Genomic DNA, 19,920 nt, shown 5'->3' with positions numbered 1-19,920 from the left:
CTGTAATCTTTCACTGCCTAATGCTGTCACACTCCACAGACACCTGCATGTGTACCTTTCTGAAACTAATGGTAGGCTAAGCAGCAGGTGCAAAGCAGGGCTTGGCACATCTTAGATGGTGTAAACGATTTGCAGTTAAAATTAGTCTAAACATCAAATCTCACTTCAGTGACTACTTACTTAATCATAGGAGAAGGTGGCATGTTTTCCTGATAAATTTCCAGGTCCATAATGCCAAGACTGCTAGTTGTACTGCTGTTGCCATTGCTGACAAAGCAAAAGTTTAAATATTAGTGCCAAGCTTCACTGAACATATCTCCATGCATTATTTTTCTGTAGAAGGTGAGGAGTCTGTCCCACGTTCTAAACACAACTGTGCTCATCAAGTGGTTCTCAGAATGAACCATGCTAATATGTTTAAAGTAATGAGGTTTTATTAAAATAGCTCTAGGCAGATCATGTAGCAAAGTAATGTTGTGAACTGAAAATAAATAATAGTAGGCTATCTTCTTGTGAATGGCTTATGCAATGAGCATTTGGAATCAAACAGGAAAACAGTTTGCATGTGCCACTGAAATGAAAAGAAAGATTACCACGTACAGAGGTGTCCTGGAAAAACCTTCAGAGATTCAGATACCTCTGAAAATTGAGGGTTATGTCAAGGAATGGGAGGGCACGTGTGTGTGTGCGCACACGCCAAGGTTGCTTATCATACTACTTACCTGTTGGGTGATCCTGTGCTGCATCTGTTTCAGTATATTACATCCTATCCCAAATACTATTCGGGATCTGATGGAACCCACAGGTACAGTGACAATCCCTTAGGGTTCTGGCTACTCTGAAAGACTTTCAATTTTAAAGCCAGTGCTACCTGGGACAATTACTACCTTGAAGCATTCTTTAACTACTTCACAAAGTTGAAGTAAAACAACTGAGAGTATCTGGGGGAAAAACAGTATGTTTGCTTTATAACATTGCTATAAACTTGACAGTGAATGTTTATGTAGTCATAATATGTAGTCTGAAAAACAGGTTGTGAATTTGCTATCAAATAGAACCAGTTTGTTCTGTGTGTTAAGTAAGCCTTGCCACTTAATTTATTTTAGAAAAGAAACTAAGTGTTTTTCCTTACATCTGAGGGATTGACCAGACAGTTCTTTTCTCTATCAGGTTTTTGAGTCAGTATCAGAATGCCACGTGTTCAGGTTTGTTGTAACACTTTGTTTCAATGAGGTAAAAGGCACAATGCATTACCTCTCTATAACCTGATATTGTCAAAGGATTGATACTAGAATAATGAGATAAATGTTCACTCATACTGACAGACATGCTTTGTTCAGTATTTTTCCTGCTAGCCAACAGTGATTTCTAACAGACTTCCTTTTTCTTGCTTCATTACCATACTCTCTTCTCTTCTTTCTGCCTTAATATCCACAGGAAAGATGTAATTACTTGAGAGTATTTAAAAATGTAATTTAAGATCGTGTGAAGAAAAGACCTTGCTCAATTTGAAGTTGTGGAAGTTTGTGAAGTCAAACTAACATCGCTTTATCTAGTCCTTGGAGTACATGTAACATCTTTAACCACATCCTGACTTAAGGAGGAACACAGTACAGTGCAATAGGGGCACTGGAATTCATGCCTACTCAGGGCAAGTTCAGCCCTTCTCTTTCAAGCTGTTCCCCATGCTGGTCTATGCAGATCAGGGTGCTACTTGTTCCCTAACTGCACAGATACTTGCTGGGAACAGCAGTCTCAGCTAAGCAGATGCCATGATAAGCATTGTGGAAATAGTAGCAAATAAAGCAAAGGAAAGGCCACAACAATTAGTTTATTTGGTGGCCCTTCACTGTAGGACTGAGGCACTTGCACAGGGTTTAGCAAGAACGTGCTTTCATTGACTCAATCTAATTGCTTACCGATACAAAGACTTGGTTTAAAATCAGGATATGGCTGCTTTTTTCATCATCTGATCTTCCTTTATAGTATTCTCAGTAAATCTTGAGCTATTACTCCTCATTCCTGACACATGCTAATCAAGTCATAGGCTTGATTGATTGAAGTATAATGCATACTAAGAATAGACAGTATTCGTACCTCAGAGATCGTTCGCTGAGTTGTAAGTAGCTACTTGTGTCGTCAGGATTGTCTTCATCATTGGCTAGCTGGGACCAGCTGCCAGTGCTTTCTTCACTGCTGCTGAGGTGTACTGGAAATTCTTCAGCTGCTTTTGTCTCTCCTGTGATTTCAGCATCTGGTTTGCTCTGAGTGCTTTTGCTGGTAGGGTGGCAAGGAATAATGGTAATACAGGAAAACTGGTACTGCCAATCTTCAGGTAATGCTCCTCATTCAGTTTAACCAAGGTGCATAAACTGTGCAGATGCAAGAGGCTAGACAAATTCAATTGTCTAGACAATTCTTACATGAACTCTAGTTGAACACATGGTTGGGAATGCTCTTTAAAAATGGTCTTCCTACAAGTGCTATAAACTAACACAAAACTAAGTAAGCCCTGTACTGCAATATGAATAGGAAAGGTTTAATCTTACAGAAAGAACTGCTTACAGTTTAGATCTTAATGTCCTTCAGCCAATCAGTGTTTGAAATATGGGGGTTAAGCACTAGAGCATAATGACAGCATATGTTGCCAAGGTTTTTTGCTTGTGTAATGGGATCTTTTATTTCTATTGGACCACTAATTAAAATTAGTTATATGTACACTCATGAATATTTTTCAGCTGGGGAGGTATAATTGAGGATAAAGTCAGGAATGTGGTATCCTTGCCTGCTTTTCTAATGCCAGCTTTAGTTATTAGCACTTGAGGTTCTGCACTGAGTTCTGTATAGTATGTTCAGACTTTATCCTCCAGTAACTGGTGTATGACAAAAGTAGAAATGTGCTATATATGCACAAGAAATTCAGAATTGTTATAATCATAAAAGTATGGAATATAATAGAAGACAAAAATATTATCCAGTTCAGAATTAAAATAGCAACTAGATGGATCCAACTTCATCTTTTCTGAGCTCTGCAGGATCTCTGATTGGATCATTCTACTGTGATACCTTTGTTTTAACCCTCACTCAAGTTTACATGAAGAATATTTTGTGCAGCATCTTCACTGATAATGTTACCTTCTAAAAGACTCTCATTTCTATTCTGTGTATGTTCTTCTGAATTGCTTGAAATGCATTTTGATTTATTTAAATACAGCAGAAACATGCAGATTTTTTTTTTTTTTTTTTTTACTCAACGCATTTCAAAGTCAGCTGTTTTAAAGCAATACAGGAAAGACAACATTCAGACTGTTTATAGGAAGCTAAAAAGTAAAACAAAGTGAAAAATATTTTCACTGTGGAAAAGTATTTTCCAGTACTGAATTTGGAGAACATAGGAAAAATGCCTTCTAATTCTACACGCTTGATGTGTTTGTCACACACGTGCATATTTATATGACACAAATGTAAAATTATATATCTATATAAAAATATAGTTAAGGTAACTTTTCAGAGGCAAACTGGATATTGGAAGATTTACCAGGTGTCTTTTGTTATGCAGGCAGAAAAATATTTAATAATTAAAAGAAGCATCTCTTCTCTTGGAATATAAATAATGAATCACTGCTGCACCAGAGTAATAGCTAAAGCAAAACTGTAGTTTTGTTATATTTATGGGTTTGCATTTGCAATTCTGTAATTAAAAGAAAATTTTATGTAGCTCTGGAGTATCTCTCTTAAACTGACAATTTCTCTAGGCTTTTATCTGTAGATGTCAGCAAACATCCTGACTTCAGTTAAAAGAAGAGATTAACCCAAACATTGTATTGCAAGTGATTAACTTGACTAAGAATATAGTGAGATGTGATCATTGTCAATATGTGCTTTTGCTGTGCTCTTGCTGTGGGGACAACTGAGAAGTTGCTGCATTAATGCTGGGTGTTAATGAAAGAGAAGCAGCCTCCTGAATAGAGAGAAAGGGGGTGCATCTGCCTGAGGGTCTATGATCTATCAAGTTGTTATCATCTTTTGGACAACCTAACCTGTCATCCCTGATCTCTTGGACACAAAACTCATCATCACGAGCAGCCAAGCAGCAAGGTGACAGTGTTACCTAGAGGCTATTTAACACAGGGCAGGAAGCAGACAATACTCGATCTGCTTGGTCCCACATGTGAGATTTCTGTGGGACTAACGACCTTGTAGGAGCATGTTAGTAAATGGCTCATAAACTGTGCAGGAAATAACTCCATTTTCAAACAGATTCAAATAGACAGATTTCTAAATGTATTTTAAAAGCAGGTTACACTTGAAGGAAGAGGAAAGTGAGTGGGAGGGAGCCAGTATGAAAGAATTTAGACTGTTGTAATTATCCACCTAATTGCTGCCACAGACAGAGAAGTATGTGCTTTCTCACTTCAAGTAGAGTTTTGTCAGAATGGTTTTGAACACAAGCATCTTTCTAGCACTCTGAGATAATGGGGTGCTGAAAATCTCCAAGTGATAGGCAGCTTAGTTACCGTTTAAGTAATAAATATGATTAAGAGGTACAGTTAAAAATAGGTAATGTCTTGAGAGACTGTCTTGTTCTTAACCTCACAACATCCATAGCTATCTTCTGCATTTCCACTGTGCTCTCTCTGCCTTAACCAAAGATGCAAATTCTTCAACAGGAGTAGAGCTGTAACAAGAGGGTGGTAGGCCATGGTATGGACTCCCTGAAATGAAATTTTACCCTTTATTTGAATACTGGCCAGGAAGTTGAAGGCTGGTAGTTGAAGAGTGCTTTTAATTTTTATTTTTTTTTTTTCTGCCTGTGTTAAAGAATTTTAATTTTTCTTCCAAACTGCAAGCACAAAGCTGAACTTCAAGCTCTCTGAAGTCTGGTTGTGTTTCCAGGAACACAAAACATCAGTAACATAAGCACAGTAGAGATCTTCACCTCCTATTCAGTTATCTTCTGTTCCATGTTTGCCCTAATTTTTAACTTTTTTCTTAAATTGAGATATCAACAAATGCTAAATGAAAGTTCAACTTTTTAAATCTGTCCTGTCTTGATTTAAGGAAGACTTAGGTATCTGTTAGGGAAAACTTGCTCATTAATACAGTATTAGTTTTGAACCTCAGAGCCTTAACACAGTTATATTCAGCATATGTTCGCTACACAAATTAGTACTGATGTGACACTTGGTGCTTTTATGTAATTTGAGGATATGTAGAGATATTCTACTCTGGTTATTTCTTCCACGGTGATTTTTCCCTTACTTTCTGCCATCACCAAACTAATTTTCACTGGGAAATTAAACACCAAAGCAACGTGCTGATTTGTTGTTTGGTCACCTACCTATTCAGTAGGGTACTGGAAACCATGTGCTTCCCAGTATAAGCTTCTGGAGGCTTTTCCTTGCCTTGATGCTCCCTTTCAGAAAGTTCATGTAGAGTTAAGGACTCAGAGTCTTTATCTGACTCATCTCGTTGATCAGTTTCTATTTGAATTAAAGGCACTTCCCTGTGCTGACCTGCAGGGAGGCATTCAGGGTTCTTCACGTGCTCCTTCTGTTCATCCAAATTTATTTGATCCCTTTTGGGTTCTACTTGAATCCGAGTTGCACTCTGGGGATGTTTGCTTTCCAGCATGTGTTCTTGGCTTGCAGAATCAAAGGCATCCTGCTGGACAACAATTAAATTTTTACCACTTTCAACAATATTTGCAGCCAGTCTGTTCGCATACTGTTGCACATGTGGTGGGGAATCGCTGTGAAAATGATCTGCCTCTGCAACCTCTGCCTCATCTGTTATGATTTTGTTTTTGCGCATTAGAGATTCAATAGAGCTTGCCCACGTCTCATGAATCAACATATCTGTTATCTGGTCAGTCTTGCATCTTTGGTACAGGCATGAGTCAGACTTGCAAAGACCTGAAGAAGCCACTGTACTGACTGGCTGTACACTTAAGGAATCCTGGTGATGCTGGGCAAATCCATCTAATGAATTTGCTTTGACTGGGATGTTAACTGTCAGTCTAGAACCTGACGATCTGCCATCAGGCACTGAGGACTGTCTAAAGCAAAAAGGTGATCGCAGGGAGGGTGGTAGCAAACTGCCACACCAGTCCTTTGAATTCCGAGGGGAAGATGCATTATCTTTATTTTCCTTTTCTATTTCTTTCAGCATGTACCTGTAAAACTCTTCTGTTATGCTTTCTGTGCTGGACTGCTTAGATGGGCAACTTGGTCGTACGTTAAGATGACCGTTTTTCTTAGCAACCTGTTGCAAAGCAGAAGTCAAGATGTTGTTTGCATTTTTTCCTGCATAATAATCTAGTAATAAATCAAAGCCTCTTCCTTCGTTTTCCATTTGGTTCACCATAAATCTTGAAAACTCATCTGTAATGCTTTCGCAACTAGATTGCTTTGAGACGGAACTTGTCTGGCTCACAGGCTGACCAAAGGCATTCATTAGGCCTAGAGTATTGACAGAGGCTTTGGAATCCGTATCCTCCTCTGGTATGCTCTCACAGCTTGACGCCTTGGCTCGGCTCCATCTTTCACAGTGCAGCCTGTTCCTGGGATGGTTTGGACCTTGCCAGATGCTGTCAACCACAGAGAGTTCAGTGAGGTTCATGATCTTTGCAGCCACTTCATTTGCAAAGATATTGACAGAATCTGGTGTGTCCTCCAGGTTTATAGATTCATCTACTACTCGATTCATCAACCTTTCCTTCAGCTCGGGATGCTCATCTGTCTTTCTTTTGATCTCACTAAGTCGAGGTGCCCTATGCTTCCGAACAACTGAGCCATTAGCATGGGTTTCCTTTTTCCTTTTCATAGTTCTGCATGATATACTCTGGGTCACCAGATATTCATTGCCTCTCTTCCATGCACAGAACCAGGGCTGCTTTCCATTTGAATTTTCAAGACAAATGGCAGCTATTTCTGTTGCCATAGAGACTACTGTTTCTGCCAATTCTTCTGCAAAATCTGTTATACAGTATTTGTCTCTTGAATTTTTCACTTGTAGTGCAGGTTGAGAAGGAAGTAAGACATGGTTTCCTAACAAAGACAAGCTAACTTGGACTTCATCACTTAGCACAGCATCACACTTATGTTTGGCCTGGTTTTCTGCATTCACGGCGACACTGGAAGACAGTTGCTCCTGAACACCATGCCTGCATTCATTGTTTGCAAAGGTACTTTCTCTGTTTGAAAATGATCTGTAGTCTCTCTTCTTCTGAATGTTACCCTGATTTGGGGACTTGTAACAGTCTCGTGTGGTTCTTTTCAGGTATCTTTTCTTGGGAGATGTTTTTGCAACAAGTGCATTATGCCCAATAGCTTTACTTGTTAGCTCTGAATTCAGGGTGGCACTTTCATTGCTATTTGCATCTCTCATGCTAATTTTCTTCATGTTGATACTGTTTTCAGTGTCTTTGCTAGCATTGTAGGATGTACCAAATGGCTTAATAGCAGAATGATCAAGGGGTCTGTGTGATGTTTCACATGCAGTTGCCTGTGTTGGCCATTCTTCTACTCTGGTTACCTTCTTGCCTTTCAGGCCTTCAGAAAAGAGAGGAGAACACTCTTCAACTTGTCTTATGTCGTTTATCTTCTTGCAAGTGAAATATATCACGTTAAAAAGCAACTCGTTGGCAGTCTCCATAAAAATGTCTTGTGTACTTGAGCTGCTTTCTGAACAGGACTGTAGCTCTCTTTTCTTTCTGACCTCTTCAATAGAATGTCGTAGAATAATATTGGATAAATTTTGTGCCAGTTCATCTCTGATTACTTCATCGGAGTGTGGAATCCGTGGCCTTGCTGCTGTTTCAATAATTCTTCCATTTATGGATTCCATAAAATGCCCTACATTTTTGTATGTATTGGGTTTTGTCAAAATTATTGATGCCTCTTTGAGAAGGGCCTCTGCAATGCTATCATTCAGCTTTTCCATGCTGCTTCCTACAGCTATGCTACAATGAAGAGTAATGGCTGCAGAAGTCTGAGCTGCAGACAGCAGCCCACTCGAAGTTGCAGGGTACTTCTTTTCCTTTGTTTCTCCCAGACCACAGACTGCTACAGCACTCGCTACTTGAGTCATGCCACACAGTGCAGATGGAAATGAATATTCTGTGCTAGTACAGTCTTCAAGTAGCTGTGAAGAATCTGTGTGTAGATCTTCATTATCACCTGTTTCGCTTTTAGAGTCTGCAGCTTCTTGATCCCTTCTGAATTTTTCTGCTGCTTGGGGACTTGAAATGGTTCCAATGACAGTTGCTGCACAAGCCAGAGCCATCTCCAGTGCACTCTGGCTGTGTCTGTTTGAATGGTCTTCTTCAAAGTAATCTGAAACTTCAGAGCTTTCTGTTTCAGTCCAGTGGCACAGGTTTGGGAAGGCAGACCCTGGCCACTCTGGCACATTCTCACTGCTGTCTGGACTCTGCACTATGACAATCTTTGGAAGTTCATTCCATGATCGAGAAGTAGACGCATCTTTTGACTTGCAGGAACTTCCTACGGAGATGCTGACTGCAGCCTCCTCACTGAAAGTGGGTTGAGACTGTGATAGTCTAATGAATGCATCTTGCAGAACAGATTCTGCTAAATTTGTAGCATACTGACCTGTAGCTGCTTGCTTGTTTTGCAGGGGAGGGTCGCTTTTCCTAACACCTGCACAATCCTCTACCTCTGCCTTACTGTTGGGTTTTGCTGTAGTGTCATAAAGAGGCCCCAGCTCTTCTTTAGCCATTTTGGTTAAAGATGCATCTAATACACTCACTGAGCAGGAATCCTCGGTACTGAGAGATGATGTAGCTCTTCCCACTAATTCCTTTTGACACAGGATGTCCTGCTCTGGCTTATCTTCAGGTTGTGAGATGCCATCTTCTGCCACAGTATGCACAGCTTCAGGGACTTTACTAGCTGTATTATCTTCATTAATGCAATTCCCTTCAAGAATTAATGGCAACCTGGCTTTTCTGTAGTGAAGACTTTCAAATCCTTTTCCTTTATTTTTTCTGACATCAGAAGATGCTTCTGAAACACTTACTTTTTCATGGGCTGCTGAAAGAAAAGTAAGATGTTAGTCTTTGCAGAGCACCCTGTATCTTTAAAACAAAAATAGCTGTGTAACTAATACATTACTGCTCTGTAAAATTGCTATACAAACAATTATCCTTCTGTCTGAACTGCAATTTAAAAGTATGAATGGCTATCCTTTTTCTAAATTACATATAAATACAAGCATAAATTAACATGAAGTGCAATTTCTGCAACAATTGCCATGGCTGTTCTGCCAATGAACAATAGCAGAATTACACTCAGCCTCATTGCTTTTACCAGTTTTATATTCATCAGCCTCGTTTTCCTCCTCGAGATGCTCAGATGCTGTGAGGAAATCTTCTTCTATTGAGGACACTGAGCAGTTTGTGTCGTCCTCAGGCTTTGAGACATGAGCTTCTATCTGCAGCTGTCTCTCCTGAACAAGCTCAAGCCCAATCAGAAACTTGTTTATTTCGAAGATGATGCAGCTTGCACTGTTCTTCCTGTCTCCCCTTGCACACTGAACCAGGCAGACATCTGCTTGCCAAGGACACTAGAGGGGAAAAGAATCTCAAAGAGTTATTTAATTAAAAAATAGAACTTACTTTATGCTTTCCTCTAGAAAAATCTCAGGAATGTTCTGTTGCAAAGATGCAATACAATTTGTCATTTAGATTCTAACACAGTGTGCAGTTACATATATGCCAAAATAAGACCATTTGGATTGGCAACTTCTGTTACACAAGCATTTTAGTACAGAACCCAGCTGTATCACAGGAGTGCCCTTATTTTGTTGAAATCACCAAGTTTTTTTTCTCAATCAGCCTCTTAATTTAATGACAGTCTTGCTTTTAGCTATGTTGGAGTTGGCTACCGGACACACCATTACTACAGCCCTCACACCACCTACTATTACCTCTCTCTGGAGGGAATTGTTTGTGGACATGAATTGCTTTTCAGGATAATTTCTGCTGCTTTGCTTGTTCTCAAGGCAGCCTTGTTCATACTGGCTGGTGAGATAAGGAGCAGGTCGCCTTCAGGTATCCTTAGGAACTATTTAAAAATAGCAATTTATTTTCCTCTCCCTCTTGTTCTTTATTTGCCCCAAGCCCTATTACTTCAGACCAGTATAACCTCCAATTGAAAGCACCGTGTTGAACCTATACATAAAAAAATCTTTGTCAGTGAAGGTGTACAATTAAGGAGGAAGGTGGGAAAAGAAATTGAGGGAAAATAATTTGTTATCCTTGTTTTATGGATATCAGAAGTGCTGGATGTTTATATGACCACAAAACTAAGTTGTTAATTTCTTTGCATGACACTATGTTTGTGCTGTGGGATGCACTGTCAAGCAAAACCAATTTTTTGCAGGTTGTAATTTCATGCCTTAACTCAAGAAACCCCATGAAAATGATGCAGCTCTCTTTACAAATGAAATTCTCTGGAGAGCTGAGGATCAACACAGCATTTGCTTGTCTAGCCAGTAAATCTCACCCCACCTCAATACAAAACCTCTACTCATTTAAAAAACAAAAACAAATTTAGGTTAGTCTTAAATTTTGTTTTTCTTTTTTTTTTTTTCTGCAGACAAAACTGCGTTTACATACTGCTTTGAAGTTTGCTGAGACAATTTTGTACTGCAGGACATCTCTACAATTCTAATGAAATTCTTCCCAATTCATACTTAGACTAATGAAATCAGAACCCAACCTAAACTATCAAAGAACTGTTCATTCTTTTTCATGTAGGCATGAACATTTAAAAAAAAAAAAAAAAGGGTGTTAAAAATGGAAAAGAGTGGAAGACTTATAATGAGTTAAGCCTCTGGAAATCGTGTGTTGAAATGCTTTTAAAGAAATGTTATCATTTCTTCATGGTGCCTGTAGGAGGAATTTCTGGCCTGCAATTTCAGATATGGAGAATTTCACTGGCAATAGCAAGAGCTAGAATGAGAACTTTTCTTTCAGCTCCTTTAAATGTTAAGTTTTAATTAATGCATTTATTATTATTATTTTTTACATTGACAGAAGCTAAATGAGCTCTGGTATAGTTAATGTGTCTTGATATTTTCCACTGTAACAGTGAGGCTTAGGGAAGTCTCCAGGATCTTCAAGTCCTACTGTGAGCTCTTTTTTGATTTGGCTGTGTGGGACAAGATGGATTGGGCAAAAAAGCAGGAGGCAGCACGACTTCACTTGAACAGGAGGCTGTAGGAGCTGTGCCCTGATGCAGCTCTGTGTACGGAAACAGTATTGCATCTTTCTCCTTTCCCTATCAGCTGTTAATGTCTTGTAGCATTATCAGCTGCAAACCAGACATCCACAGGATCTAGAGGGATCTCTCATCTTTGTCCTCTCCCTTTAGATGCTTTATTTCTTGTAGTCACATCTATTTTTTTGTTTGCCAGCTCCCACTCAGTTTTTAAACGTCTATACAGTCCACTCAGAAAGGACTCTCTTTTTTTTTTTCCAGTTTCCAAATTCCTTCCTTCACAGCTGTGATATTCTACTAAAGGATGATTTGGTTCCTACCTGGGAAACTTCATAATCAGCCTGAAGATTTCCTGATGTTAATCCGCTCAGCAGGACTATTTCGTTTTCCTTTGGTGGTTGTACATTCATAGAACTGATGAGTTTAGGGAGGTTTGGAGAGATGCTGATCAATTTCTGTAGAATGAAAAGAAATTTTGCTCTCAGGTAATGAAGTCTGAGTTGCATAATTATATCTACAAATATAGAAATGAAATAGCACTTCAGCATTCCTTCAAAAAGCTTCAACTTGCTACTTTGAGTTCATCATAAGTAGAACTGGTAGTGTTAAAATGCTCGTTCCTTCTTTTCAGCCATCAGGCCATGACCACTGGGTTAGCATAAATTCTGCCCAACATTCCAGTGGCACAATCTGCCATTTCTTAATGCTGTCATGTATTGAACAGCTTGATTGTCTTTGCACATCTAAACGCTTTGCCTTGTGTTGCTAGAAAGTTCTCGAGAGACTGAGAACAGTGTATCTGTTACTGAATCTTTTCCAGTTTTGACAGTAACTGTGGTAAGGAGAATAGAGTAAAGCTTTATTTTCCTCCAGGCATAAAAGCAAGAAACCAGAGGGAAATTTTAGTTGAAAATAGCTAATCAAACTAGAGCAATACTAAATGTGGAGTAACAAAAGCATTGAAAATATAGATGGACTGTGCACTTTGCTGCTTCAGAGGGCACGACCTTTCATTTAAAATAATGCCATCACTTTCTGTCCTGTTATTTATTTGCTATGGCCAAAGATGGCAGTAATGATAACATCAGTGATGCTTTGTAACACAGGAGATCTGCACCTCCATTCTGCTAGAAGTTCCCACTGCCATGCTGGGAGATCTGTGTTCGTTAGCGTACAGAGCCCAGCTCAGGAGGATAATAACTGCAAGTATTTTTAAAGCAGGTCTTTTTGGCCATGGATCTCAGTGTGCTTTATAAACAATAAATCAAGGATAACCCTTGATTTTACATGATTTACATTTACATTACCCCTTTTTTTACATGAACACAACTTATTAAATGGCGAAGCCATTAAGGGAACACAGTCCCCAGGTATCCAGTCCCACGCTTTAGTTACTGTGCAATTCAGTGATACCTGATTTCTTCATTTTCGTCTTCAAAATGATTAACTTGCAGTACTATTATTTTTCCTCAGAGTGAATTAAACCGGATATGAATTCCTGGCTTAGCAATTCTAATTCAACTTTGGGGAGCAATTCACTAAGTACACTGATCTTCAGATGAGGCAAAATATTCATATTTATCATAACTAAATTCAGTGTTTCAATTCAGTTTGACTTTCCACTATAGCACAGAAAAGTTTTCATCTTTTCTTATTTTTTTAAATTATAACCTTTCAGTTATGACATACATTTTTTACGTATCTGGCTTCTGCCTAAATTTCTGCGTTTTTATCAGATTTTTTTTAGGTATTAAATCATCACACTTCTGAATATCTTTTACTTCAGCACCTTGCATTTTGGTTATGAGAAGAAAAAAAGAAAGAGTAGCTGCATACAGCTAGCTTAACTTGCCTTTACATGGTTATCTAGCTTTTAAGATTGAGTATGAGATGTTTTGATGTTTTCTTAGTTCTCATTTCCTATAGCTTTTGTTCCTCAAACACTTTAAGTTGCAGTGAAAGCATTGCTCATTAAAAAGCAGTTATTCCTGTAGATTCAGTAAAATTAAACCTCTGTCTGTTCTGCAGTTACTCACTGATGCAACAGAAAAATCTTCCTGCTGCAAGAAGCTGTATTTATTTTGACATCTGAATTCACAGAGACTCAGGATGTAGAAAATAGTATAGAAAAACAGTTCCTGCTAATTTATGACTTGCAGGATGTAGCTAGGTCCCTGTGTTGGTTGTCCTTCTACATTCTAAAGTGGTTCCACAGATGAACCTGAATACTTTATTGAGGGTCTCCCTGGACAGTCAGGAAACCCACCCTATGGTCACTTACCACAGACTGCTGCTATAAGCTAGCTGATTTCAGGCACCAAGCCAGAATGATAAAATGAACTGATAAAGGAGGTTGAAGTTCAAAACTGATTATTTAAAATATGACTCCTCTGATTTCAGGACTTCTTTTTTTAATAAGTACATGCATTTAAGTAGTGTATCATGATGTGTTTCATCTTAGGACCTGTAAATTAACTAAACTTTTTTCCTTATGCATATATTATGTTTATATATCATAATAATTATATACAAGGGCTGCTCTGAAAGTAATGCCTCCTCTTTTATTATGTTGGCCTACAATCTTAGAGGCAGATGTTGGTGGTATGGCAGTAGAGGTTGAATGTCCTGCCAGTATTCTGTTACATCTTGTTGCGGTGTGACAGATGGCAGCAGTGGGGCAGTCAAACAAAATGATGTCTGACATAGAAGTGCCTACGAAGCAAAGATGTGTTACTGAATTCCTTCATGCAGAAAAAATGGCACTCACTGACATTCATTTACACTTGCCAGGCATTTATGGAGAGGGGTGGGTGGTACTTTTCAGCAGTGGTGAGAGCAACAAAAAAGACAAGGCATAGTCTGGATGGTCATGTACAGCTGTTGCACCACAAAATGAAGACCATCTCCATCACTTCATCCTTGTGAATTGGTGGATTGCAGCCCGGAAGCTGTGCGTAGAGCTGAATATCTACATTGGAAATGGTGGTGGAAACACTTGAAATATCATGAAGTTTGCACCACGTGTGTCCCACAGGTGCTCACACAGGAACAGAAAGAACACTATGTAAGTTTGCCAGCACCTACTGAACCAATACAAGGCTGAAGATGACGGTTTCCTGGATTGCATCGTTACCAGTGATGGGATGCAGTGTCACGATTATGATCTGGAATCAAAGTGGCAGTCTGTAAAATGGTGACACATGAATTCTCCATCGAAGAAAAAATTCAAGATGCAGCCCTCAGCAGGTAAAGTGAAGTGCACTGTCTTTCTGTGTAGGAAAGGGGTGATCCTTCTTGATTTCCTGGAACCTTGATGCTGATAAAGCTGAAGGCTCAAACTTCTGGTATCAGGCTAGAGAAGAAGAAAATCTCTCTTGCATCGTGATAATGCCAGGCCCCGTTCCAATTTAAGGTCATGAAGAATGCTGCCACTCTTGGCTGATACCACATCCACTATTTATGGTGCCTTCTGGCTTGCACAAAGACGGATTGTGTGGACAACATTTTCCTAGTAATGATACCATTATAGCGGCTGTGAAATGGTCACTGTAAATGGTGCAGATTTCTGAGTGCAGCATATAGGCTCTTGTTCATCGCTGGCAAAAATGCATAGCTAATGGCAATGACTGCTGAAAAACAGTGTTCTGTAGCTGAGTATTTGTTCTATCAAACAGTGTTATGTTGCCCTTTGCATCTGCTGTAGTTTCCAAGAAAATAGATAGGAGGCACTACTTTTAGAGCACCCTGTGTAATTCCTTTTTCTATCCCTCCAAACTTTCAGTTAAACAGGTCAAACACACTTTGTTTTGTTTTATCTAGTCCTTCCTTCAAACCACCTGCAGTTTGAGTGAAATAGGTCAGTTGATTGAAGTGTCAGAATTTTGGCAGTAGCAAGGATTGACTTCAGAAATGATTTTGACTTAGTATTGTATAAAATTAAATAACTGGATGTATGATACATCCTTATTCGTTTCTCTGACAAAACTGAAGCTGAGCAAGAAGTCCACTGAAAGGATAAATGCTGTCAATTCATAGGCTGTGATAATATAGTAGCTGTTTCTAGAATGGGAATAAGGTAGGTGTTAAAACGATACAAGATTCTTGATACATTGCTTTCTGTAAAAGTTAAAGTTTGGATTTGATTTGCCCATAGAACTTTGCTCTGGGCTTGTTTTGAAAAGTCCTGGCGTACATATACCCACTGTACATGCTATTAGAACCTTAACTGTTACCTGTTTCACTTGTTCACTACTGCAATCATCTCTGTTTGCATCTAAATTCACAAAACAAACCTGTAATAAGAAAAGTAGAAGCTTAGTCATGCAAGAATGGCAGTAATCCTTTCAAAGTCAATACACATTTCTTTTCTACTCTAGCAGCTGAGTATGTGAGACTTTTTCATAGCAGAAGAGAGTCTAGCAAGGAGAATAGCAGAGCAGACACTAAGAAAGAAAAAAGTTAGAAGGAAGAGCCATGATTTTCTGTTCCGACAGTTAGCTTTTCTGATGAATGGGCAAATATTTCCAATAAGCTGCATTACAGAAGCTACACAGAGATAAAGGAAATGTTAAAAATGTATTCGGTCATATCAGATGAATTCTTCATGTCTTTTCCTGTGAATTTTTTTCAGCGATGTGCTGCTAAATGTTTAATAAGTGCAAACACTGGTATACGTGTAAGTTGTGAATGTCTCCTATAGTTTTCCTCAAATAAGGGAGAAGTGTGGGGCTTTATGGAAGCTCTTTTTTTTTTTTTTTTCCTTTAACCATGCTTCATGAGTAGTTTTCAGTGCTGCTAACCAGGTACTACAATAGGTGGCAGAACAGCTTCCTATCTGTTAGATTTACCCATGATTCATTGGAATGTACAGTTTTTAACTACATTCCTTCTCAAATCACCATCAGTTTCAACAACCATTTAATGGTAGAAAGATTGGCTTAAATAGCAACTTCAGATCTGAAGGTCACTTCTGAAGTGTTTTTTTTTTTTTTCTTTACGTGACTAGAAAGCCATTTTCTCTTTCAGAAATAGAATCCTCTCCTCCAGCTTTCTTTCTGAGTTAAAAGCATGAACTTCAAAGTCAGGATAACTGTATTGCTTCTGGGTGTTGTAGCTACTCATCAGGAGTTTGGGAAATTTTAGGGTTGTTTCAGTTTAAACCAAAATCTGGCACAGATTCAGGGCTGAGCTAAAGCCAAAACCTGATTCCAAACAAATTTGTGATCCAGGTTTTGTGTTTTCTGAGCTGAGAGTTTGTTTCCTCTCCCCCACCCTCCAGCAAATATTTATTTCCCGAGCTCCATGTGAAATTCCCCTAGAAAAGTAAAATGCTCTGAATTATATCCTTTACCAATATTCTTGTGTCAGGCATCCGAGCTCATTCTGTGTGCCTGCTTATAACCCGAGACAACGCTGATTTCGGTTTATATATGCACACACCATATGTACAGATTATGACCATCTGCACTAACAGCTAGCACAGCAGATGGAAAGATCCAGCCAGACCTCCTCTTGTGAACCAAAAGAACCCAAAACTCAGAAAGCAAGCTTTCTGCCCTTCAGAATGGTTTAATGACTTAATGCATCTTCATGTGAACGCAAAAACATATTTTTTCAACACCTCTTCAATTTAGAGAAAATGTATTTATGTGTCTGACATTGTCAGCAGTCATGATGTACCACTTTTGTCTGTGTTTTATGGCTGGCTAAGTTTTAAGAAATAGTTACAAAAATATCAAAACCAGAGCGTATTAAAAAAACCCGTTAGCAATACAGTGTGGTAGTTGCATAATGCTCTGGACATACTACAGTTTCTTGTACAGAAAAAAATTCTCTTTCCACTGGGATTTTGCACGCGGTCATTTTGCATGCAGGTGGTGCACACCTGCTTTGGTACACACAAAAGCTCCAGTGATATGTGGTTGTATGACTGCAGGTGCATGGCAGGGCTTGTGCTCAGGGCACCCTTTGTTTGGCAGCTGAGGGAGAGCACTGGGAGGTGAATGTCTGGTTTCTAGACCTCCAGAACACTCACAGCTGTGCTGAAGGCAAGGCTCTTGCTTTGGAGCTTTGCTTCAAAGGCCCAGAGTGGTCTAATTTTGCACTGGATTAGGTGCAAAGGCTTTGTGTAAAATCTCTGTTGGAGCAGTTGTGAATGTACATCCTCGCCAAAGACTCTTGTAAGCTGAGCATCGTCATTTGCTATGTAGCCACCTTACACAATCCTGTGTTATACACGAATACTTCTAGCACTGGTGCAGACTGTTACACTAAACATGTGTTTGTTCCACACAGCCAAAAATAATCTGTTTCACGTGGTATGGATGGCAAGTAACTCACTAATGCCTCAGGAAGAAACAACAATATGTGCAGGAGTATTCATTACTCAGTCATGTTCTGTTTGTGTCATCATTTTAATTTTTCAGAATCCAATGAAATGATGATGTAATGCACATCAGTACTGAATCCAGTTTCTAAATACACTTGTCAAATTCTGTTGACATTGATTTGTCACAGTCTTGTCAATGTCATCTCTTAGCATTTTCCTGTTGTATGGATTTTACAGGTTTAATTGTGGGCAATTTCTACACAGAAATAGTTTCACACCAGTGAAAGGCTGAAGGACTGATTTACTTTCTGTGTGTGTGTGTTTTTTTTTTTTACTGTTTATTTGGAGAGTAGCCCCACTTTGAGCAAGTGGGGGGGGAGGGTGGGGACTAGACGATAATTTCATCATATATTATCTGTACAGCTCCATCCTAGGAGGTTCTGCAGCACTGCTGCCGTCTGGGAAATTCACTGTAAGGATATTTGTTCTTGGAGATGCTTGATCAGTTATTAGAAGTGCTTGAAGATTAGACTAGCTTGAAAAATTACTCCACTTTCTGCTTACCTAATAGTTATATATAAATATACCTTCAGTCCAGTCATGTTTTCAGGGTGGAAATCCTAGTTGCTCACGTGAGAGCAGTACTTTGTTTTTGATAAGCTGTCCTATTGCACCCAAATACTGACTGAAAGTGGCATGCTATCTGTAAGCCATTTAATAGACTATCACATTATTCCTTTTGCTCTGCAGATTTTTGTACATAAATAAGATGGACTGGGGGTGGATAGCCCAGCACTCCCCTCATGGAACTCTCCAGGCATTCCAGCTAGGTCAGGGCCGGGCAGCTTATCAACACCAACATACTGAGCCTTGCTTTTCAAGAAGCTCTTCTCTTCCAGGATCATACTGAACTTAGATATGTGGAAGGCTTTTTCTCCTTTTTCCCATTTTGGGTGAGGATTTCTGTGACTCTTAAGGGTGAATTCTCCTGACCAACAATGTCAGGTGCTGAAATCTACTCCTGTGTAAGTGTGGAAACTATGCAGAAACCTCAGCACCCACTGTCTGCATTTTAAGAGTATTAAGAATAGTAAGAAATAACTTATATACAAGTACTTAAGTATTCAATATAGAGAATATATAATGCATTTTACTCATTGACAGATGGCATGTGGCCTCAAGGAATTGCTGGAAGTGAAACACTGTTCTCGCACTCTGGAAGAGTCGAGTAATTTCAAGTTGTTTCTGAGTACTGATGCAAAGAGCTTGAAGACAAGGATGGAAGCACGTAGTCAATTTTGCTTTTATTTACTTTGTTTCAGGCAGTATTTGTCAGGGTTGGCATTATTGTTTTATTATTAATTTCCTACATGAAAAATCTCAATAATTCTAATGAAGAAACTCTCTGAAGAATTTACTAAGAACAGTATCTATTCTTTTTTAAAACTATTTTTTCTAACTATAAACCTTAGGGTGATATCTATTTCAATTTTGTGCTATTTTCACTAGCTAGGAAACTGCTGAACTACTTTTTGCTGTTTGTTTTAAGAAGCGTTAGTGCCTCCTTTGATTGTCTATCTCAACACTTGGTAGTAAAGGAAACACTCTTTCCTGTGAGATGTTTTATAGCTTTAGGTGAGATTTAAACAAGCTCTAGAGTTTCTTTTTGTTTTAATGTTATTACTAACCTAGTGTTTTTAAGATGAAAGTCTAGTCGTCTTCAATCCACCTCTATGCCGAAATACTAACTCGGAGCTTATCCTACCACAACAGCAATAGCTGGTGGCACAGTGTTGTAATGGCTAGAAGCTGCTGGCAGCTTTTGAAGACAAGCAACTTTGAAATACATGGTCCCTTTTCTCCTATGAAGTTCTTCTAGCTTCTTGTTGAACTGAAAACCCACTATTTTGCTCCTCTCACTGGGATAAGTTCTGTCCCAAGTTCCTAACTGGTACACAGAAGTCAGAGCCACAGTCTTGTACTCTGTCCTTCACCATAAAGGGATGTGAGCAACACTTGCTTAAAGTGCTGCAGGAGGTGTTTTTTCTTTTCATAAAATCCATGTATGTATATCTTAATAAAATGTCAATATCTATTTTAAAAATAAATGAATTTAAACTGAAGAAATGAGATTTGAAAATTAGGCCTGTATACAGATGGCTTTATGCAACCTTACTTCTATCTCCTTATATGCCCACCTTTGCACAGCACAGGATCTACACCTGAATCATTGAGCAGGAAGACTTCAAAAAGGCCCACAACTACAAAGGCAGAGAACTTCATATCTACTGTTTTCTAATATCTGAGCTGGTGACTTTGCAATTTAAAGGGCACTTCAGCACAATTTCT

General features: G+C 38.9%; 1 protein-coding gene across 1 annotated transcript in view; it reads right to left on the bottom strand.

Annotated features, from left to right (window-relative positions):
- Positions 1-19,920, bottom strand: part of LOC122161617 (SPHK1 interactor, AKAP domain containing) — a 53,626-nt gene that overhangs the window by 6,485 nt on the left and 27,221 nt on the right. The window contains exons 4-9 of the mRNA XM_042821182.1: positions 15,476-15,535; positions 11,564-11,698; positions 9,330-9,585; positions 5,342-9,053; positions 2,098-2,277; positions 181-267 (exon numbers count right to left, since the gene is read on the bottom strand). Coding sequence (XP_042677116.1) covers positions 181-267; positions 2,098-2,277; positions 5,342-9,053; positions 9,330-9,585; positions 11,564-11,698; positions 15,476-15,535 — 4,430 coding nt within the window. The remainder of the gene's footprint in view (positions 1-180; positions 268-2,097; positions 2,278-5,341; positions 9,054-9,329; positions 9,586-11,563; positions 11,699-15,475; positions 15,536-19,920) is intronic.

Source organism: Centrocercus urophasianus, unplaced genomic scaffold (assembly GCF_019232065.1).
Source record: "Centrocercus urophasianus isolate 14NV4802_14NV808 unplaced genomic scaffold, USGS_Curo_1.0 seq_19, whole genome shotgun sequence".
NCBI classification, from domain to species: Eukaryota; Metazoa; Chordata; class Aves; order Galliformes; family Phasianidae; genus Centrocercus; species Centrocercus urophasianus.
Note: the sequence above shows the minus strand (reverse complement) of the source record. Positions and strands in the feature narration are given on the sequence as shown.